A 24,143-nucleotide genomic window follows, 5' to 3' on the forward strand; every position below is an offset into this window, starting at 1 on the left:
GTTTAAAAAAAATTGAATAATTTAGGAATCTTCAATTTTTCTATGTTAATTTACATAGAATATTTTAGTTGTCAAAAACGTTTTCGGTTGCCATGGTAAAACTAAAGCCCATCGCATTTTTTCCCTTTGGGGTTTTTTAAGTTACGTGAAGGTCTACTTGTTGCTGGGGTAGTGCCACCGCTAATAATTTAGAACCATTGATAAGTTTGCAAAACCGTATTTTACGTATTTGTCTAAAAAAACCATGGTACTATGCAACTTCTAAACTATATATAGAGTATAATGTTCTAAATATTAGACAGTTATATATCATGTCGGTTATCCTACTGTTCTATAAAAATGTTGACAAAAGTATTCTATCACCAAATAATTTTAATTATAAAACCCGCTTTGCAGCAAATCAAAATGTTTATATCCCTACTGCGAACTTATCTTTAGTACGGAGAAGTATTTTATTTCAAGGTCCAAAACTATTCAATGAGTTAAATATTGAGGTAAAATCAGCGTTGTCGATGAATTCTTTTAAAGCTAAATTGAAGTCATTTTTAATATCTAACTTGAAATTTGGAGGGTGACGTCTCTAATATAATAAAATAAATAAACGTATAAAAATGTTAAATAATTATTTAAGTAAATTGTCCCCCTAAACAAAAGCACTACTTAGCTAGGGGGAACTTTGTCCGTTAAAAAAAACCCATTGATGTTTAAGTTAAAAAGTTATGTAATTTATGTATATTTTGGACAAATAAAGAAATAATAATAATAATAATAATGAAACTCCACATTTGGTACAGCAGCCATCTCATTCGTTGACGTTTCTGCGTTAACCTATGAGCAAAAGATGTGTATGACGTGAGCGCCACTAGCGGATTATTACTTTTAGAATAGTTTTTACATTGAAATCAATATAACAACCGAGCGTGGCGCTGAATTCCTACACGTTATAGTACAGTTTATAGGGGGAAAATCCTTGCTCGCGGAATTTCGACGAATGTGTTGTTAATTATTTTAAATTTAATAAACCACATCAGTGAACAGGCTTCGGACAAGATTAAGTTGCACAAACCCAACAGATTAAAAAAAAATTCAAACCATTTTTGTCCCTAAGAAATCGAGAAATTTATGTAACATGCAAAATCAAATTTATTGTTAAGACAATGCTATGTTTTTAAAATAAAATAAAATTACGTAATAAAAAGACTGGATACTTCATGGCTAAAATTTATATATTTTTATTTACATGGGCGAGCTTTCGGACCGTGGTCCCATTTCAAGCCGAGGATTACAAGGCTTGAAAAGGGACCACGGTCCGAAAGCTCGCCCATGTAAATAAAAATATATAAATTTTAGCCATGAAGTATCCAGTCTTTTTATTACGTAATTTTATTTTATTTTAAATTCTAAAGCCATGGCAGGTAAAACCTTTCAAATTTTAAATGCTATGTTGTATAAGCTCTTTCTAGTCAGCAAACGATATTTATTTGTTTTATCAATGACTCTATTTAATTACACTAAGCAACAATAAACTTTGCAAAATTAAAATTTCCCTTTCACGCGATGTTTATCAACGCAAGTTTTCAGAAATCGACAAACAGTTTCACTTAACTTATAGGAAAGTAATAACTAGATTTTGGGATAATTTCAACTACTTTGTTATAAATCAATTTAATTGAAATAAAATGGAGCGCTGTTGAAATATTATTAGTATTTTTTTATTATAGTGTCTGCGACTTTCTCATAAAAGTCGAAGTGATTTTGCCAGTGGTACCATACTTAACTGCATGTCAGTCGACTCAGTAAGACTTGCGTTTGTGGCTCTTTCTTACCATCTTATTATCTGTTTTCCCGTGACAATTGTAATCGCAACCTATCTTCTGTGGACGTTATTGGGAGTCTCAGCGTTAGTTGGCATCATCAGTGTCATTTTATCCGTGCCATTCCTTCAACTACTAGCGAATACTTCTAGAGGATACCAGGTAATCAAATGTGTTTTGAATCTCACAACAATGCGCGGATCAGCGATTGAAGTTGCTGTTAATCTTCCTAAGTTTACCAATTGAATTGTTTTATGGGGCAAATGTATACAATTATTTTAATTTTACGAACTGTGATACCTACGTAAGACGAGTTAAAACTATAAGTGAGCTATTGTGAGAAAAGTGAGAATAAATAAGCTGTTTTTAAGGCTAAAAATAAGCAGATATAAATAAAGGCAATTATAAGAACGACTTGGAAAAGAACGTTATAATAAAGATACTTTTAATCTTTGTTTTTCTTTATTTAGCGCCGTGTAATAAATTGCAAAGACAAACGAATAAAACTGATGAGCGAGATTTTGAATGGAGCACGTGTTCTGAAGATGTACGCTTGGGAGAAGTCGTTTCAGGCGAAAGTTGATGAACTCAGGGATCAAGAAGTGATACTAATGAAAAAAGCAGCCATTTTACAAGCTATAAGTCTGCGTGTAATTCCCTTTACTCCCTACTTGGTAAGTAGATATTGGCTTACGATAACAATAATCAACTAGGCCAATACCTAAAGCACAATCTTGGGCTTAAGTCATCTAGCGACTTTTATCGCGATTAAATCAGGTGACAGGGTTACTATGCGAGCAGGGTGGTGGCAAGCTATACATTCCACATGATTCCACATTTCCCTAACCTAACTACAAAAGTAGCATAAGACCCAAAAGTGTGTCAGAAAGATATAGTAGCTAATGAGAGTCTGTCGCAAAGTAAAAAAGGGAAACGAAGGGGGGTCGGAAAGTACGTCATCAAAATCGAGGTATTCCAGCGCCACCGAGTGAGGCGTTTTAGAACGTATGTCAACGGGCGAGTAAATCGAAGAGAGATAATCGCGCCAGACTATAGACTAATTATAAAGTTGCTAGTACTATTCCAACTAGTAGGTTATGTAGTCTATAGTGTGACTATATCTCACTAGAAATTTTATAAGGCGCGAAGGTACAGCTGACACACTTTTGGGTCTTATGCTACTTTTGCTAATAATAATAACAAGAATGGTTCATGACACTGGCATATTTCATTTTAAAGTATTTTTTATCAAGTATTCAGCTAATAGTGATGGAACTACAAATAATTAATAATCTGGCTAAAAATCTTAGTGTAAAATACGCAATTATATAAGAATGTGTCGTCTTGATGTTTCAGCCCATAACTGCCGTGAAATCAAATTAGGAGCCACCAGTACACGTTGCCCATTCATAAATATGGTCAAATTATATATGGGTCTTAAACAACTCATTTATAAAACATGCCGCGCAAGGTCTAGCATATTTGATGTCCAGTAGCGTGATATGCGGGCTTTGTTTAACGACATTTATGGACAGACCCGTAAAGAACTTGTTTATATTTTTGATTTGACAACGCATTGTTAAGAGTTTATATTGGACTAAATTACCTAAAGCTATATTTTAACTGCTCTACTTGCGAGCCTAATTTTAGTTTTCATAATTTGAGACCTTTTTGGTTTTAAAAGGGAAGTTTTATTATTACTTTATCTCCTTTAGGGGGGTTGACTCTTTTAGAGTCCGAGCGAGGATTTTTTGGCTCGTTTTTCCTACACTCTAGGACTCCATGAATGTCCGGCTGCGTCACCCCTCCTTCCAATATCCGTTCTTCACGGGTTTCAAGGCAGGGATGGACCAATCGCTAACGCCACGGAAAAACCCCAAAAGGGCACTCTCGCGTTTTACATTGTGGTATTTTTACAAAGAGGAAATTTTCCACTGGATATTGGCAATATTTACATTTTAAGAACAGATAATACACTTTTAAAGGATACAAGATTTTACAAAAAATTAATACACTTTTAAAGGATACAAGATTTTACAAAAAATTCATACACTTTTAAAGGATACAAGATTTTACAAAAAATTAATACACTTTTAAAGGATACAAGATTTTACAAAAAATTAATACACTTTTAAAGGATACAAGGTTTTACAAAAAATTAATACACTTTTAAAGGATACAAGGTTTTACAAAAAATTAATACACTTTTAAAGGATACAAGATTTTACAAAAAATTAATACACTTTTAAAGGATACAAGATTTTACAAAAAATTAATACACTTTTAAAGGATACAAGATTTTACAAAAAATTCATACACTTTTAAAGGATACAGGATTTTACAAAAAATTCATACACTTTTAAAGGATACAAGATTTTACAAAAAATTAATACACTTTTAAAGGATACAAGGTTTTACAAAAAATTAATACACTTTTAAAGGATACAAGGTTTTACAAAAAATTAATACACTTTTAAAGGATACAAGATTTTACAAAAAATTAATACACTTTTAAAGGATACAAGATTTTACAAAAAATTAATACACTTTTAAAGGATACAGGATTTTACAAAAAATTAATACAATTTTAAAGGATACAAGGTTTTACAAAAAATTAATACACTTTTAAAGGATACAAGGTTTTACAAAAAATTAATACACTTTTAAAGGATACAAGGTTTTACAAAAAATTAATACACTTTTAAAGGATACAAGATTTTACAAAAAATTAATACACTTTTAAAGGATAAAAGATTTTACAAAAAATTAATACACTTTTAAAGGATACAAGGTTTTACAAAAAATTAATACACTTTTAAAGGATACAAGATTTTACAAAAAATTAATACACTTTTAAAGGATACAAGATTTTACAAAAAAATTAATACACTTTTAAAGGATACAAGATTTTACAAAAAAATTAATACACTTCAACACTTTAAAATTAACAATTACATACAAAATTACACTAATTATAAACATACACAAGATATTTAACACGTATACTGGTGGATAAATTAAGACCTTGCCCATAATTTATTTTCTTGGCATTCATGGGCTAAAATATTTAGACGTAGCTATGGGGAGGACGACACATTTTAGTTTTTACGCGAAGGACCTTGCGAATTTTAAGCTTAAGGTTTTTTATCAGATATAATATACCTTATAAGGTATATTATATCTGATAAAAAACCTTAAGCTTAAGTGTTCGAGTCTAGCCGCAATTCCAGAAATAATAGACCGCCAAAGTTTAATACGAATTTAGCTAGGGATACATCGAAATAGGTCTGAATTAAACTACCTGGAATAAACACACACTATCGATAAGATTAATGAATATCTCCTCAAATAAAAACATGTATAAGGTATAAAAAACGATATCGATCAAAGTTAAGATAAGATGATAACACAATATTAGAAAACATAAAACTTAAAGTTAATTTTTAATATACAATGAATCCCTATTATCAGAAATTAATGAGTTCATCGTCTTATAAGTTTGTAATCCCAACAATTAGCAAACATAAGTTAATTCTGTTAACTTTGTTAATTATTTATTAAGTTAATATTGGTTATTTTTGATCAATATTGGAAAACAGCATGCGTGTAAGAGAAAACACCGTATGGGCTTTTGTATTGTATTATAGTTTAATTTTAATCGAGAGATTAAGCTAAAAATTCGTTAATTAATTACAACGGTATATTTTTGACTAACTGTAAACAACATATTTTGCAGGGCTCGTTTCTTTCTTTCACGATGTTCGTGTTGTTGGATGATGATCATGTCTTGTCACCTTCAATTGCGTTTACAACTTTGCAGATATTAGCAGCAGTCACGGCAAATTCTTTCCTTTTGCCAGGTTTTTTAAATGATCTATCAATGGTAAAGCTCATTGTAGAGTACACTCTGTTTGAAAAGTCTTCGACAGCTGAAATTTTTGCCCTCTTTTAAATTCTGCTAGAAAACTATAATAGATAGTTCGATGAAACCAATTGCAACTTTTATTTATTTTCCAATATCTTTCGTTATTTATCGGTTTCGTCCGCCAAAAATTAATAGTTTGGTGGGAACCGTCAAAACTCATTTTTGACAACTTTTTAAATATTGGTTCTACGGCACTGACTCGCGCGTTTTTGAATTCACAATGGTCGATTCATATTTAGAAAGTGGAAGAATTATCCCTCTACAACCAACGGTTGAGAAGTTATAGCGTTTCCAAACTTTCCTCGAAACTAGGAAACACCTAAAATGCATCAAGCGATTATAAATAACGCAACTTCGACGACAATTTGGAAACGCGATAGCTTCTCAACCGTTGGTTGTAGAGAGATAATTTTTCCACTTTCTAAATATGAATCGACCATTGTGAATTCAAAAACGCGCGAGTCAGTGCCGTAGAACCAATATTTAAAAAGTTGTCAAAAATGAGTTTTGACGGTTCCCACCAAACTATTAATTTTTGGCGGACGAAACCGATAAATAACGAAAGATATTGGAAAATAAATAAAAGTTGCAATTGGTTTCATCGAACTATCTATTATAGTTTTCTAGCAGAATTAAAAAGAGGGCAAAAATTTCAGCTGTCGAAGACTTTTCAAATAGAGTGTACTTTTTATTATGTTGAAACTATAATTTTGTTTTCCTTTTTAGTTAAGGGTTTCATTTGAACGGATTAACGGAATTCTGAACGGTAGTGAAATAAAATCATACGTTCAAACTGGCCATTCAAAACATAAAAAGAGCATCGGTAAAATAATTGTTATTTTTCCACTAATAATTGCTTTTTCTACCAAGAGATAGATAAGGGAATGAAATTGGCCGTTTTCCAAATGTGTGTCGTAATTCACTGCAAAAAGTATTGGATGTTGGATCTAGAAGGGGGCCAGAAAGTGTAGCTACACTTTCTTTTATAAGTCGGGGATGTATATCGTTAGGTCCTGGTTTGACTTTGCGTGTGACTTTCCAACAATAGGGTAGGAAAGCCCCAAGTCCAAAGTATCGACAACTTCATCCAAATCGAGAACTACTTCAGGATGCGATTCGCTAGAAGAAACTAAACGTTTATATAATCCTATACAAAATTATGACAAACCAACAATAATACTCACATTAAATTATCGTCTTTGTTACACAGTTAATCCCACATATATTTTATTTTCACGATTCATACAAAAATAAGTTAAATTCCGAAATTTTATACGCTTGCATTTAAAGGAACGGAAATTTTTCCTTGTTAACTTCGAACAACTTTTTTGGATTATTTAAAGGGGAACGGCCAGGTTTTTTCAAATATGGCCTTTTTTCCGTATCAAAAGATTAACAAGACGTTCAATATACTAACACGTACCTTTTTTGTCTTGAAAAAATAGCTTTTGGCCCAAAAGGTTTAAACGAAAAATAACGCCAGGTGTTTGGGTTTGAATTTTCGCCGCCATCTTAGGGGCTGCCGCCAGCGCCCCTAACCCCGTATGAGCGATTTTCGAACTATCCTAACTTTTAGAATCGCGCAATTTAGGCTTAAAGGTGGATGCACACATAGCCTTCGCGCGCGAAATTTCGCTAGCAAATCGCGTCGCGTCACGTGACTTAAATAGAATGGAAGTCATGGCGCATGGGCGCGTGCGCGAAAATTCGCAGGCGAAATCGCTTGCGAACCGTATGTGTTTGGGCCTTTAGTCTCTTATAACTGGAACGCGCCGCGCGTGAAAACAAATTTTTCGCGTCTTCAGCAGCGCGCGCTTTTACGTTGTTTTTCTGCCTCACCGACTTCTCACCAGGTGTCGCGGCGGACGCGCGCTTTTCGATGGCCCGAAATTTCTTTATTTTATTAAAAATTAACCACTCAATATTTTTTAATGCGGTTTTCGCCATAAATTTTAGTTTTTAATGGGATATAGGGCTATCTAACTGGTTAAAGCTTTAAAAGAATTTGGCAACTGCTTGTTTGCTCTTTTTCGAAATTGATCAGTGCTAAATCGTGATTATCAGTTAATCTATTTGTTTTACCCAAATTCGATAAAAAAGAGTGAACTGCCTATTATTAAAAGCTTTTTTAAGAGTTTTATTTAATATGAATTGTTTAAGCGCTATTTATTGTTTTCTTTTGGAGCGATTGAATTTATTGACGGATATTTCACTTGGGATTCTTCGCACGAGCCCGTTGTCCACGGAATAAGTCTGGAATTTGAAAAAGGAATTTTGGCTGCTGTTGTGGGAAAAGTGGGATCTGGGAAAACCTCGCTGTTGTCGTCTGTTCTTGGTGAAACGGAAAAATGCCGCGGAGAGATCAGAGTGAATGTAAGATAAAAAAATTCGAAACTTATTTACTTCATCTAATTAGTTTTTATTCGGAATTATTGAACTCGAGTAAAATCAAATTAGGGTTCCTATGCTGGTTAATTACGACGAAGGCTTTAGTTATTGAGCTAAATAAGTTAAACCGCTTTGTGATAAATCCATTGGACATTTTAATGAAGTCCTCTAACTAATCACGTAGAGTTCCTAGCCACCCTATTAATCTATATTAAAGTATATAAATGCTTTTTTAATATGATTTGACTGGGTATCACTTTCCTTTGTATATTTACTGGTTGAATTGAATCACCGAAGGGAACTGTGGCTTATTGTCCTCAACAAGCTTGGATTCAGAATGCATCTTTGAAGAACAACATTTTGTTTCACCGCGAAATGGACCGTGAAAAGTACAAGACAATTCTTGAGGCGTGCGCTTTGGAAGAAGACATTGACATTCTACCGGCTTTCGACGAAACAGAAATTGGCGAAAAAGTAATTTAATTCCATTTGGGTTCATTTACTATGTTATAATAATAATAATATAGTAAAATAACAAAGAAAACAGTTTGATAGCGTACATAATATTGTGAATAAAAAATAGAACTTCATTAATAAAGTATTACGACTTTAAATATAGTGGAAAATTTTGTTTATAATTGAATTCTTATTATTAAGGTTTATATTTCAGAGATTAATCAATATATTTTATCATTGCGAGTGTTTTGATCATGTTATAATAAAGCAAATTTTATACATTAATGGATAATATTTCGAAAATACCAAAAGCTTTTAGTTAGTTTTAAAGGTTACTGAATTCTTTAATGGGAACCAGAGAAATTTCCGAAATTTAAATTTGGAGTAAACAATTATATAATTAAATTTACTAAGAATATTGGCAGAATATCTTTATTTTAAATTGTCTACATTTTAGTAATATCTGTATAATAACAATGTTCAAATCCTTACAGCTTATTTCTACAAAATCGCTTGAAATGATTGTTAATCTTTAAATATTTCTACAGGGAATTAACCTTAGTGGGGGGCAAAAGCAACGAGTGAGCTTAGCCAGAGCGGTTTACTTGGATCGAGACATCTACTTGTTGGACGATCCTTTGGGCGCGGTAGACACTCACACCGCAAACCATTTATTCGAGAGGGTGATTGGACCTAATGGACTACTTAAAAATAAAGTAAGTTTCAGTTTTTATAATACGCTTAGGCACCAATAACGCATTGTATTAATTGTGATCCCGGATACATTTGTGGGTAGAAAATGTACATGTCATACTAAATATGAAATTCTTCAATGATTAAACTTTTTAAGCTTTAAAAAAATATTTTCCTAAGCGATGTCGACGCTCACTGCATTTGTCAATTTATAGTGATGTTTTCATCAAATAAGCCCAAGCCCAGGAAATGACTTATAGCTAAGAAAAATGCCTATGGTCGAAGAACTTATACGAGTACCCACTTCCAAAACTAAGCATTATTTTGAATTAATCATTAGATAATCAGCACCTAAGTAAAACGACAATTATTTGGATAGAATTTCACTGTGATTAGTTCATAAATGAGAACACGTTTGTTTAAACTTCCATGGAATAACTTAATTTTAAAACTTGTTATAGACGAGAATAGTGGTAACCCACAATTTGTCTCTTCTTCCGCATTTCGATGTTGTTTACGTGATGGATAATGGTAAAATTGAAGGCAAAGGGACATACGAAGAGTTGCTAGAGAAAGAGGGTCCGTTCAAAGATCTCTTAAATGACCAGGAAGTACAAAGACACGAATTGAACGAGTTAAACAAAGAAGGAATTAAAAACAAAGGGATGGTTCAGAAAGAGAAATCGATAGCAGTCATAACGAAGTATATTTCTAAAAGGTAATTCCAATGTTCTATTCTGTAGTTAAAATCTACGGTGATCTTCACCGTTTTCCACTCCCTTTAAAGAAGAGTTCCGCTACATTTGTCAAGGAATTATTTGCTTCTTTGTTGTTAGAAACAGAGAACAAAGCTAAGATGACCAAGAAACGCGAAGACCCTATAGCAATGGGTATGATACACTACGCTATAGCAAAGAAAAACTCGAGTACAGTGTTTAACCTCGTTTATGCGCTTTACCATCGTTTAAGCGCTTTACCCTCGTTTAAGCGCTTTACCATCGTTTAAGCGCTTAATGGTAGTGAATAAGAAGATTTTTACTTTTTTCACCACCAGGTAATTATGAGTTGGTAGTTCACCACCGGGTGGTGTAGACTTGGTAGTTCACCACTGGGTGGTGGCCTTCCACTGCACTGGCTGTGACCGGCCACTCGTTCGCTTCCGGTAATGCAACCTTGACAGTTCATCACCCAGCACCACCAGGTGATTTTGCTTTGGTAATTCACCACCGGAAGGTGACCTTTCACTGCGCTCGCTAGGACCGAACACTCGTTCGAGGACATTAATCCGTAGACCCCAACAAGCTGATGTCCACTCTGACATATAATTTTAAATGCTTTATATTTATTTTATTCTTACCCGATTTTAAAAAATAAAATTTATTTGCAAATTCAGGGAAGAAACATTAGGAAAAGAAAATGAAATGGTTGGAAAAAAGATAATTTCAGAGGAAAAAATTATTCAAAGTAGGGTAAGTATATTTGAAACATTATTCACCCATCATTTATTTCTTAGACATTTTTTACTTCCATCGCATATTTGAGACGAACCAATTGGTTAAGTTTGTAGACATTTTTGCTGGGATCCAATCGTTTAAAAACAACAAACTTGATAGTCTTCTTATTGTGCAGATCAATTCGTCAATCTTTCCTTTCTGTAAGATTAAAGAACTGGTTTGCTACAAAGCGATTATCCACTTCCGGCATGGACCTCCGGAAACCCGGGCTCGATCGGTTGCTAAAGTAAGCTTTTAAAGACGAGTCGGGCCCACTTTTTTTTCGGCCTGACCCGACCCTACCCGAAAAACGTAAACATAAATTTTGCCCGATCCGACTCGACCCGAAATAATTAAAATAAAATTTTGCCGACCCGACCCGAAATTTTTTAAATTAAATTTAGCCCGACCCGACCCGACCCATAAAAATTGAAAATAATTTTTGGCCGACCCGACCCGATAAATTAAAAAATCGATTTTGCCCGGCCCGGAAACCCGACAAGACCCGAAAACCAGATAATTCCCGAAAACCCGAAGAACCGCCGCAACCCATAGCATGAAGCTTTTTTTATTTTATTATATAGTGTAGATGTAGATATGCATTATAAAATATAACAAGAAGCATTTATTTATTTAAAAAAATTTTGTGAAGAAAAGTTAGTTGCGAAAGAGTTGAAATTTGTTCATCCCGTGCTGGAAAATACACGTTCGTCACTCGTTTGTGACGCGGGAATACCTAGAATTCTTCTAGCTATATTTTTTCAAAGTACGCCGAGACACGTGACTTGTAAATTCGCAATTTTAACGCCGTGAAATGGAAAGTAAAACCAAAACTAAACGTAAAAGAAGCTTAGGCGAATCGGACGACTGAGACGACCTGGAAATGATATTCAATAGACGCTAGTCGTGCTGCTTGCAGTACTCATTACGTCACTACGTCTATCTCTCACCCGCACCCTCTCTCTTCCTCTATCCCACTTCGTACAACACCCGAAGGGCCGAATCATTTCACAAGCCCTACGCAGTAGGCAGTCGCGGGTAAGGGTCGGGTCGGGTCGGGCCGGGCCGGGCCTTTTATTAAAAACCGGACCTTTGGAAAATTGGCCCGGCCCGATCCGGTCCATTTAATTTTAAAATAAAAAAAAAACCGGCCCGACCCGACCCGAAATTTTCAAAAATTAAATTTGCCCGACCCGACGCGTAAAAATTAAAATTTATTTCTGCCCGACCCGGGCTGGGCATAAAAAGCCCGATTCAATCGGGGGCCCGACTCGTCTCTAAAGCTTTCAGAAGTTAGTTACAATGGTAACTATGGAGCTAAAGTTTTTGGAATTCCGACCGGATATGGGTAAATGCTGTTGACTTCACTCAGGGCAGTAATTTCGAATTGAGGGTATGATGTCCAAATTACCTTTGATTTAAGGTACAACTTCGGAACTTAGGTGGACAAATTAATAATTGATCGAGTTTCTATATCTGTGTCTTCTTAAGACTATGTCTTACTCAGAGAAATTTAGAAAGAAATATAATTTTTATTTAGGTTGGACGAGATTTTAGTTATTATCTCTACGATTAGTTAACTCGGTAAAAATACTAATATTCCGTTTTTGTTGCCCAAGTTTTTATTTTCTTTGTCGATTGGATGTAAACCAATATTTTTAGAATAATCTCTGCATTCACGCTAAATTCGAAATTAATTGCTACACTTCTAGTTGGAAAGAATATTTCCATCCTCGTAAGTAGCAACAAAAGATGTGAACGTTTTTTTAATGCTGCTAGCGAGCGTGATAATGGAGCTCACGGAATTCCTACAAACTTTTTTGGCTTATGCAATATTTAGAAACACAGTATCAAACAATGGGCTTGAAATGTTACTGGTGGTACCTCTAAGTCTATAATTAGAAATGTCACTCCATTTCAATTAAAAATTATGTTTTGAATGATCAAGTATTGATATTAAGTAAACTTTCAATGAAACGATCATCGATTTCCATAGAAAAATGTATCGTATACTTCATAAGATTTGGCGACCTTGCGCGAGGATATATATTATTGATTTTGGGGTTGAGAATAACGCGTTGAAACTAGCGTATCATGCACATTTGTTTTACCTAAAACTATTGATGTTTGGAAACCAATCTAACGTAGTGAAATTGCGACAAAACTCACGATATGTTCTGGTGGCAGCGGCAACAAAAACTAAGTGGATTTTTCAAAATTTCATTCATTTTTAATTGAATATCTTACAGTTAAAAGTTATTTCGTAGCATATTTCAACCTTTCCTATACACACATTTTTTATTAAAATTAATGTTTAACAACAATTAAAAATATATTACATTATTATAAAATTTAATATCTCCATGAATAGAATTTTGACGAAGTTTTTGCATATACATAAATAAAATGAAAGTATGACCACCGTTGCAAAGTTAAATCGTTATTAACAAGTCTTTTAACGTCGCAACTCAAACGTGTGATCTGTGAGAACGTACGTAGCGTTGTTAATTTATTTTTCAACTGTGCAACAGTGGTTTTTCTTTTCATCTTACAGATGTCAAATGTGTCCTAAGTTTAAAAAAAACTAAAAAATAGAATTTATCTCAACGTTTTCAGGTATAAACTATTTTTTCCTTTTGTATTTCAGGGAGTTTTTTCGGTGGCATGTCAATATTTCAACCTAATTGGTTTAAAGAGCTGTTTGGCCATTTTAATTGGATTTTCTTGCGCTTACGCTTTATCTGTGTATTCCAATTATTGGTTGGTGCTTTGGACTGCAGATACTAAGTCTTCATATGTGGATCAGAGCAATGCCACTATGTCCAAAATTCAGCGACTCTCAATATTTGGAACAATTAATCTGGCCCACTTTAGCATTTCCTTAATATCAGGAATATTTTTATTTATTTTAATGTTAAACGCCGCGGTTAAAATTAATCGAAAACTACTAGAGTCAGTTCTTCGATCACCGTTAGCCTTCTTCGACACCACTCCAGTTGGACGTATCCTCAATCGCTTTACATCTGACATCCAGGAAGCCGATCAAGGAATAAACTTTGGTTTGTTAATGAGTATCGGATATGTATTTCAGACGGTATCTTTATTAATAGCTGTAATGGTGGAAATTCCATTCTTTGCGTTGGCGATTGTGTGTTTCCTGGTGCCTTTCATATTTATTAAAGTAAGAACCCATTTAATTCTAATTAATACAAAACATTTGTGGTTAGCACTTTCGCCTCGCAGCAAGAGGAGCCGGGTTCGATCCCAGCTTGTGGCACTGGGTGAAAACTCGGAACAACTCCTTCTGCGTTGAGTTTGCAAGTTATCTCCCCCACTGGTTTAAGGGGTTTTCCCCCGAGCTCTTCGGTTTCCCCTTCCACAAAAACTTGTTGAGGTTAACGGTAATAGTTAGTGTAGGGAGCTGTTGGCTCGATCACGTGGCATGCAGGGCTTGCCACCACCCTCCTACGCAGTGTAACCCGGCCACCTGAATTAAAGGCTTCAAAAGTCACTTGATGACTTAGGCCTAAGGTGGTGCCTTGGGTATTAGCCAAGCTGATTATTATTATTATTATTATTATTAAAAAGTAAATGAAGATTACAAGAAAAATTGTTTCGATGCATAATAGTTAATATTTAAAACCAGTTCTTTGATTTTAATCAGATTGCGTTTACTAAAATAAAGGATTTATTTTAATAATAGTTGATTTTGTGTAAAGAATTTACGTAAACTCAACATCAATGTTACTTCTTAGTACTAACAAAGTACAATTAAATGTTAAATGCCAAACGCGAACAATATGACGAGCTTAAGTGTTTCTAACCGATTTGATAAAAACTCGAGGATATTTAGTAGCTATATGTAATATAATTACAAATGCCGATATGATAGCTTTCAAATGGGCTATAGTTTGCCAGTGAAACGGACCATATTTTTTAAACTTACAAACTTGTGATTTAACATGGGAAATCAGCGACTTCAACGGAAAAAGTTGAAAAAAATAAATTGGAAAATAAATGAAAATATTTCTTTGGTAGGTTAGATTATTTTGCCGTTTGAGAGTTAAAGAGGAAAAAAAATGTTTTTTTTTTAATTTGGCTATTTTAATATTTACATTTAATTTGGGATTAAAATTGTTTTTTCGTGGGATTTTTAATGAACACTTCTATACGATTGATATTATGGTTGACAATTATTTAAACTGATGGATTGGTCAAATAACTGTATTGTTACATTTTTTTCTATACATTAGTATATTTGGTATATATTTTTTAGTATTATACTTTTTAAACAAGGCCTATCAAAGTAAACTAAGGTTAAAATTGTCTTATGAGATATATGTGTAAAATAAACTGGCTTTATCAGCCTCCTCTGAAAAGATTTAGAGCGAGAATCGAGTCTATTTCGTTTTTGGAATCTCTTCATAAGTCATTAATCCTACAGCTTCAAAACAAAAGAATCAATTTGATCAGTATAGCGTTTAGCCAGAAATTCTTCAAGGAACTGCGGACGAAGTTAAATTTTAGAAGTGGTCGAGGACAAAATAATATTTGAGTAAAGTCCAAACCAAGGAAAAGTCTTATCAGAACTCGAGCTGCCCCTGCTGTTAAACGAAACTAATTTTTTACAAAAGGTGTTTTTATACTATACCTGAGGTCATGTGACAATGTTGTTTTAACGTCACTTAGCTCAAGGACAGTAGATACAGGGACGAGAAAGTGTATTGGTGGCCTCTGTTGGAATATATCACCTAAAACGACCTAAACGCAAGGAGAGTTAGTTGTAAACAAAAAAATGGCGGTCACCTAATTTTAGCGGGGCTTGACGAGGCTTAAGTGTTCAAAACAAATGGGCATTTTTTATTTACGCTCGTAGTTTTATTTTTAATTTAACACCAAAATGGTAAAAACTAACTACAATAATACTGTCCATGGTGAACCAAGTCTTAACAATGGCCGCGGTTTGTTTACATCTAACTACCCGTGAATATGAAGACGTTTAAAATCAAATTTTTCCCCCCTGCTTTCTCGTCCCTGTATCTACTGTCCTTGCTAAGCTGTAGTGTTTGAAGGTAGAGAGCACGCGAGTAAAGCGCTTAAATAACTGGCGGGACGCGAATAAGAACATTTTATACTTCTCATTTTGGATTGTGTTATATTATAGAAACACTTTTTCGATACCGTCGATGAATTAAAACCATATAACAATTTTGCGGTTATATTGTGAAATGTTGTTTTCAATTTTTAAAAGATCTGAGTATGGGATAGTTTTTTCGCCTTGAAGGCCTATCGGCCGAAGTACCGCATATTTTCCCCCAATTAAAGCTTAGTTTTCTCCCCTACTTATTGGTCTCTTTACTTGTTCGCGTTTTTACTCCTGGGATAGTTTGACACTTGCTTGATAGAAAATTGATATATTTCCGAATATTTGTGATAGATTTCCACCACTGATATCAGAATTCTTCCTGTCAATTTAATTATATTTTTTAAGCCACCAAAAAAAATCAAATTACTTGATTTTTGTTCTCAGGTGCAGGTAAATGAAATCAATCCCTTCTATGTTAAAATTCGCAAGAAAGTAGAAAAGTTCATATATAAAAAGAGGGAAAAAGCTAATCCATAACCGATTTAAATTAATGATAAAACTTACGGAATACTCGGACCAATAGGTCTTCGAGAATAAAATTTTATTCAAGTTTAACTATTCAAAGCCTAAATCAATAATGTCTAGTTTGATGCTACTCTAGATGATATTTTTGATGTATATTATGACGTATAAAGAATTTAATTCAACAAAATTATATTTGGGATAAAAGTTCTATCGTCTATACATTTCAAAAAGCAAAAGGATAAAAAACATTACACACGGCTAAGCTGCGCGTAAGAACCTTTGGGTGTTTCCCCCACCCTCCCGGGCCCCTGGGATAAAGGCATTAAAAGTCGCTAGATGACTTGGGTCTAGGGTGGTGCCTTCCGTATAAGCCTAGCGAATATGAAAACGCATATTGCTGATGCAAATTATTTGTGTTTCATCTGAAACTGGTCATAGCATTTTTATTTTAAAATATATTTTATGGTAATACTTAATTTCGACGAAACTAAATGCTTTCAGGTGTATTACTCGAAATCTCATCGACAGTTCAAGAACCATTACGTCAACTCAAATTCTCCTCTGTTCACTCATTTTTCTGATACTTTGGCCGGTGCCAGCGTCATTAGATCTCTGAAAGCTACAGACATATTCACCGAGAAAGCATTTTCACTCATTGAGGATAACGAAGCGAAATATTATTTATGGACAATGAGTGTGAGGTTAGAAACTTTCATATATTTCAATTAAACAAAGTGTTATCGCGTGTAGTTTACAATATGTTTTATTTATTTTACTTATATCAATTATATTTAACTTGGCCTCTTAACAATTTTTCTTATTTATGTTCTTGGTGTGTTGAACAATTTTAATATTCTTTTTTTGGCACTTGAATTCAAACAACAGTAGAGTAAAGTATATTATTGAAATTAATTTCGTGTTTTGTGTAGTGGCCAGTGAAGTCGCTCTTCCTCGTTTAAGGGGAAGACTATACTGGCCATTGTCTATTTTCGCGCTATTTCAAGCTGAACTCTTTTAATTTTGTATTTTCACTTATAAAATTAATATTTAAGTGTAGAACAGCCTCTTGTTTAGTGCCTAAAATATTTTTTACAATTTTAAATTTAAAAGTAATTAAGTTATTTCGTTTTAATTCGGATCCCCGGAGCTAAACAAGTTGCGCAAGCACCGAAACTACCCTTTAGTTAGGACCTTATATCTCGTTAACTATTAATATTAGAAATATTAAAATTATTCTAAGCACTAGAGGAAGGTTCAGCCTAATAAGAAAAATATAATTCAATAATGTAATTGTTAAAACGGAAACGTTCAGTTTGAACGAAAAAGAGGCTTTTACTGTATTCTTCCCCCTTAAAGTTCTTGCGTTACAATTTCTGTTGTAACGGTCATGATAATTGTGATATTAATCTCTACACTCACTCAACCAGGAAACACAAAAAGGAAATTGTTTTCAACACAATATATCCAGGTTGATATTAGTTATATGTCATAGTTTTTGAAATCCGGTACATTTAAAAATACTGATTTCCATATTTTCCAGGCGGTGCATGTATTTCGTGGACGTACTAGTGATCTTTAAATATTTTTTTCCTCGCTTTAATAATATTGTATCACTAGTTTTTTCCCTGCAAAGATATTTCGTATTAAAATCCGTTAATTTCTAATGATTGCAAAATCTGGACTATCCATATTTACAATTAAATTAGTTGAGTATAAAGTTATTTTCTCTAAAAAAGGTTAGTTTATCCTTACGTTTGGCCTATATTTTGCAAAATCGCTTTTATAAATTATTCATCTTTCAAACCAAACGAATTAATAGGACCAGAATAGTTTATACGAAAGCCACCCCTCTTGTGGGGGAGTAGATCGTACACCATAAATCTTCGTCTACACGTTTTAGAGATAATGATTAATCTGTTTAATAACGATTTCGAAACTATATAACTTTATTTTCAGATGGATGTCCTTCCGGGTAAATTTGTTGCTAAGTGTGCTGTTACTCATCGCTTATCTATGGGCAATACTGTCCAAAGATTTCCTCTCACCTGGAATTGTTGGATATATTCTCAACAACTTGAACACGGTTTGTGTTATTTAATTATCACCTCAGTAAAATGATTCTAGTTACTTTTTCACTAGGCGCCTTCAGAAAATTTATTTCACTAAGTGAATGGTAAAGTATCGAATACATTTATGAACAAAACCACAAAGAAAATGTCTAAGTACATGAAATACATTTAATAATCATAATAATAATAATAATAATCAGCTAGGCTAATACCCAAGGCACCACCCTAGGCCTAAGTCATCGAGCGACTTTTAAGGCCTTTAATTCAGGTGGCCGGGTTAAAATGCGTAGGAGGGTGGTGGCAAGCCCTGCAAGCCACGCGAGCCAACAGCTCCCTACACTAACTATTACCGTTAACATCACTCGATATTACAATAGTAATAATATTTTTTTGTGGAATCTATTACACCTACGCAGGAAAATCTTTAGTTCAGACGTACCAATTACAAATATGATCAAAACTTGAGAAATAAAAATAGTAAATTAAGAAATAAGAAAAAATGAATATTAATCCAAGCAATATTTTTCAAATTTTTTTGTATGTTAAATAGGACAGAATGTCTGAACTTTATATACATTTTTCTGACTAGTCTTAATTTTTCTGACTAGTCTTAATTTTTCTGACTAGTCTTAATTTTTCTGACTAGTCTTAATTTTTCTGACTAGTCTTAATTTTTCTGACTAGTCTTAATTTTTCTGACTAGTCTTAATTTTTCTGACTAGTCTTAATTTTTCTGACTAGTCTTAATTTTTCTGACTAGTCTTAATTTTTCTGAATGAAATGAACCAGTCTTCCCCAAGTAATCGCTTTTATGTTGTGACGCTACACGCATTGTTCGGCAGAAGTACAACAGGTGTTTTTATTAAGTAACAGCAAGGAGTAATGAGGGTAGTAATTTTCTTTTGGTTTGGTTTTTGGGGTTTCTTATAGAAATTTGTACCTTGGGTTCAGTGGGTACTGCGGTTACCCGAAAAAGCCCGATATTTGATTTAGAGATAATTTGTTTTATTATTTTATGGGCTGAAATGAAAAGTAAATCAATATGTTAAAAAAATTTAGACTATAATTATTAAGGTGGTCCTTATTAAATTATTTCTTAAATGTTGATGCCATGCCGTGTGTTTCAAAGTATGAAAATCTGGTTCTTAAGAATTTTGGGGTAAATTGAATAAAATTTCGAGGTTGCGCAATGAGCTTGGAAATTCCACAAACGGCATTTAAAGTATTTTATATTTTGCGAGTAAGTATATAATAAAAGTAATAATCAGCTAGGCTTATACCCAAAGCACCACCCTAAGCCCCGGTCATCTAATTTATAAATTAAATGACAATTAACGCGTTTCCCTATTGTATTTCTAAACCAGATATGTAAAAATCATTCAGTTTGGGTATTAATCATTTAAATTTAAAAACTACGTTATTACTATAGCCATTGGGGCCTTTAATTTTTGGCCCTTGATTTCTCAGCGACCATTGAGGGGACAAATATGAACGATACGTCTATGAATAGGGAAAAAAACCTCTAAAGCTACGTTCACACTAGAGCCTAAAACCCAGTTTATATCGGTTTGTATGACAGTTTTGACCGCCGACGATAATTCTTGGTTCACACGTGCGAAATCTATTCAGCCCTGTTCGCTTATAACCAAGGCTTAACGCCATTTCAAATGATGACTAGAATTTTGAAAATACTAAAATGTATCCCAAAACAATTAGTTAATCATGTTTACTATACATACAGTAATATTATTAGACATTATTTAGAATTTAATCCCCATTATTTTGGAAAATACGAGCAATTTGACTTCCCCGCCTCGTCGTTTTGAAAGCGATTCTAAGCGAGCGGACTTGGACAAGTTGCTTCCCGAACCAACACGAGGCGATTTCTCACTAGTTATCTAAACGAAGCGATTTAAGGGGTAAGTGGGAACGCGGCTTAAGAGGCGTGTTAACCGTTTGGACCCTCGGGGTCCCGTAACTCACGGGCATTGATTTCTCGGCAGCCGCTGAGTTTACAAATATAAATGATACGTCCATTTATGGATGATTAACTTTTATCTCGATCGCGATACTCATTGGGGCACTCGGTGCTCCTTTAATTTGGAAAATTGATTTCTTGGAAACCATACATTTGGCCCATGTGGAACTAATATAATGGCTGAGCTGACTTGTTAATACTAGGGCGTCTCAAAACCCGGAGCCGGCATTCTCGACAAAGACTTGAGCGGAGCGTGGGCGCTACGATAATCGTGAATTACGGAGTTGTCGAAGAGTTGTAAAACTTTAGTAATGTCGTATTTTTGAACCAACTTAAAAACAAGCAGTTTATTAGTCCAATGTTTTTTATAATTTATAATAAGTCCACTCTTTATTTTTCGCTCCCCCTCTCTTTTCTTGTCCCCCCCTCTCTCGCGGCGAAGGTCTCCCTCTCCTAAATAATAATTTATTAGTCCAATCTTTTTTATAACTTATATAATAAGTCAACTCTTTATTTTTCGCTTAAATTATATCCTGAACGGCAATGCCTTGTCCCCCCCTCTCTTTTCTTGTCTCTCGCGGCGAAGGTCTCCCTCTCTTCCGGACATTACCGCGAATTTCCCTCTCTCTTCTCCGTCTCGTTCAGAGTCACTTTCTCTTCTCCCCCAAGTGCGACACACACACATACCCACACACATACACACACACACACACACACACACACACACACACACACACACAGCCAACTTTCCCATTGAAGTCACCACAGTGAGAGCTCCACTCACTCTCTTCGCTCGTTCGCTCCGCTCAATAAAATTCAGAAAATTTTATCACATTGGGTTTTGTAGCCGATTGACACATGTTTAGTAGCCAGTTCTGAAATAGATTTATACTTGCCATAATAATAATATATTTAACGATTATAATGAAAGATCACGATTATAATGAAAGATCACGATTATAATGAAAGATCAAGATTATAATGAAAGATCAAGATTATAATGAAAGATCACGATTATAATGAAAGATCACGATTATAATGAAAGATCACGATTATAATGAAAGATCACGATTATAATGAAAGATCACGATTATAATGAAAGATCACGATTATAATGAAAGATCACGATTATAATGAAAGATCACGATTATAATGAAAGATCACGATTATAATGAAAGATCACGATTATAATGAAAGATCACGATTATAATGAAAGATCACGATTATAATGAAAGATCACGATTATAATGAAAGATCACGATTATAATGAAAGATCACGATTATAATGAAAGATCACGATTATAATGAAAGATCACGATTATAATGAAAGATCACGATTATAATGAAAGATCACGATTATAATGAAAGATCACGATTATAATGAAAGATCACGATTATAATGAAAGATCACGATTATAATGAAAGATCACGATTATAATGAAAGATCACGATTATAATGAAAGATCACGATTATAATGAAAGATCACGATTATAATGAAAGATCACGATTATAATGAAAGATCACGATTATAATGAAAGATCACGATTATAATGAAAGATCACGATTATAATGAAAGATCACGATTATAATGAAAGATCACGATTATAATGAAAGATCACGATTATAATGAAAGATCACGATTATAATGAAAGATCACGATTATAATGAAAGATCACGATTATAATGAAATATTACGTTTTTATTAAATATACCGATTATAATGAAATATAACGTTTTTATTAAATATACCGATTATAATTAAATATTACGTTTTTATTAAATATACCGATTATAATTAAATATTACGTTTTTATTAAATATACCGATTATAATTAAATATTACGTTTTTATTAAATATCATAATTAAAGCTAAGTATCACAATTGAAAATAAATATCACTATTTTAATAAAATATTATGATAATACTTAGATTGCACGATCACAATAAAATCTTACGATTATAATTAATTTTTTTTGGTTCCCCCCCACCCCCCAATCTGGTTTGTTATGGTTGTGGTTTTTGATGGTTCACGACGAGCGAAGAGCGAGTGCTCGATGTCATTCGATTTGTTATACGCGTTTGAGAACGGCGGCGTAATCACCATCGCCGAAACTTGTTACGCACCTCTTTAAGGGAAATCGTTGTGTTTTTTCTAAATAATTACTAGAACTAACTTTTACACTAGGCTTGGAGTACTAAAGTGATAACACGATTATAATCAAATAACACGATTATAATTAAATAACACGATTATAATTAAATAACACGATTATAATTAAATAACACGATTATATTTAAATAACACGATTAAAAATAATATAAAGATTATAATTAAATAACATGATTATAATTAAATAACATGATTATAATTAAATAACATGATTTTAATTAAATATCAAGAATATAATTAAATATCACGATTATAATTAAATTACACGATTATATTTAAATAACACGATAATATTTAAATAACACGATTATAATCAAATAACACGATTAAAAATAATATAAAGATTGTATTTCAATAACACGATTATTAGAAAATAACACGATTTTAATTAAATAACACGATTATAATTAGATAAAACGATTATAATTAAATATCACGAATATATTTAAATATCAAGAATATAAGTAAATATCACAATTTTAATTTTATTTCTTATCTACCTCATTGTTCGTTTTTCGCGAATTTATTTCGATCATCCTGTAATTTAAGTTCTCAATAACTAATAATGTTAAGCTCTCAAAATGCTATTTTTTGTAATCGTTCATTGTTCAATTTTCCAACTTTTGCAGATTGCACCTTTGGTGTGGCGCATATTACTTTACGGGACACAAGTTGAGGCTTCTTTTGTGAGTCTGGAAAGGATTTTTGAATATTTCAAATTAAATCCTGAAGTGAGTAAAATTTATATCCGCACAATTTTAGTTTTTTTTAAACTATAATCCAAGGTTATTAAGATATTTTGTGCCCCTTTACTAAAACGAATACTCTATGAATATCTATGTGAGTGAATTATTTAAAGTTAATTTGTTGCTATGTTATTATTGTACTGCAGTTTACATATTTTGTGTATATTTCAATTTACAAATTTAGCACGATTATTTAAACTTCAAAAATGTTCATAAAAAATCCAGAACTGTAAAAAATATTTGAAAATAAAGTATGTTCTGAATCAGCTGTAAATTAAGCTACGCGGCTAAAATATTTTCAAATGTGAAAAATGGTATAATAGTTAAGAGAGCCGAAGTTAATCATTTAAAGGAGCAGGAGCCTAATGTTTTTTTAAAAAGTTTAACATTTAAAACTAGGAGGTTATGTTTCATTAAAACATTCAGTTTTATTTATTAAAAATTAAGTCACTCTCCAAAAAGAGATTTGCTTCAAGGCAAAACTTTATTGGTGCCCGTACTTTAAAAAAATTGAACGATTCGCAATTTTATAGGCCCCAAAATATTTGATTAACAAACTAGACTTCATGAGTTTAATATTGTCTAGAGCACTTGAGAGGATTTTAGCTCCGCAACAAATTAGATGATGTCTAGGGCCCGGAACGATGCTATGTAATTTGAATGGCCCTTTGCTAGGCTCATTTGTATTCAGGGACCCTAACAAAATTATGCGCATTTGTCTAGAGCCCGAGACTTCTAGTCTAGTGCTCGTAATGGTGCTAGATAATGAAACGAAATGGTAATAACACCGAATAAGGA

General features: G+C 33.2%; 1 protein-coding gene across 3 annotated transcripts in view; it reads left to right on the forward strand.

Moving 5' to 3' along the window:
* Positions 1-24,143, forward strand: part of LOC149925542 (ATP-binding cassette sub-family C member 1-like) — an 83,501-nt gene that overhangs the window by 53,658 nt on the left and 5,700 nt on the right. For all 3 annotated transcript variants that reach the window (XM_090159709.1, XM_090159707.1, XM_090159708.1), the window contains 13 exons: positions 1,722-1,976; positions 2,285-2,488; positions 5,551-5,697; positions 6,466-6,562; positions 7,925-8,112; positions 8,425-8,601; positions 9,132-9,299; positions 9,738-9,994; positions 10,670-10,745; positions 13,417-13,950; positions 16,882-17,081; positions 18,337-18,463; positions 23,229-23,330. In XM_090159709.1, the coding sequence (XP_090015835.1) occupies positions 1,722-1,976; positions 2,285-2,488; positions 5,551-5,697; positions 6,466-6,562; positions 7,925-8,112; positions 8,425-8,601; positions 9,132-9,299; positions 9,738-9,994; positions 10,670-10,745; positions 13,417-13,950; positions 16,882-17,081; positions 18,337-18,463; positions 23,229-23,330 (2,532 nt within the window). The remainder of the gene's footprint in view (positions 1-1,721; positions 1,977-2,284; positions 2,489-5,550; positions 5,698-6,465; positions 6,563-7,924; positions 8,113-8,424; positions 8,602-9,131; positions 9,300-9,737; positions 9,995-10,669; positions 10,746-13,416; positions 13,951-16,881; positions 17,082-18,336; positions 18,464-23,228; positions 23,331-24,143) is intronic.

This window comes from Leiobunum rupestre, chromosome 10, assembly GCF_980474605.1.
Source record: "Leiobunum rupestre chromosome 10, qqLeiRupe1.1.hap1, whole genome shotgun sequence".
Classification (NCBI taxonomy): domain Eukaryota; kingdom Metazoa; phylum Arthropoda; class Arachnida; order Opiliones; family Sclerosomatidae; genus Leiobunum; species Leiobunum rupestre.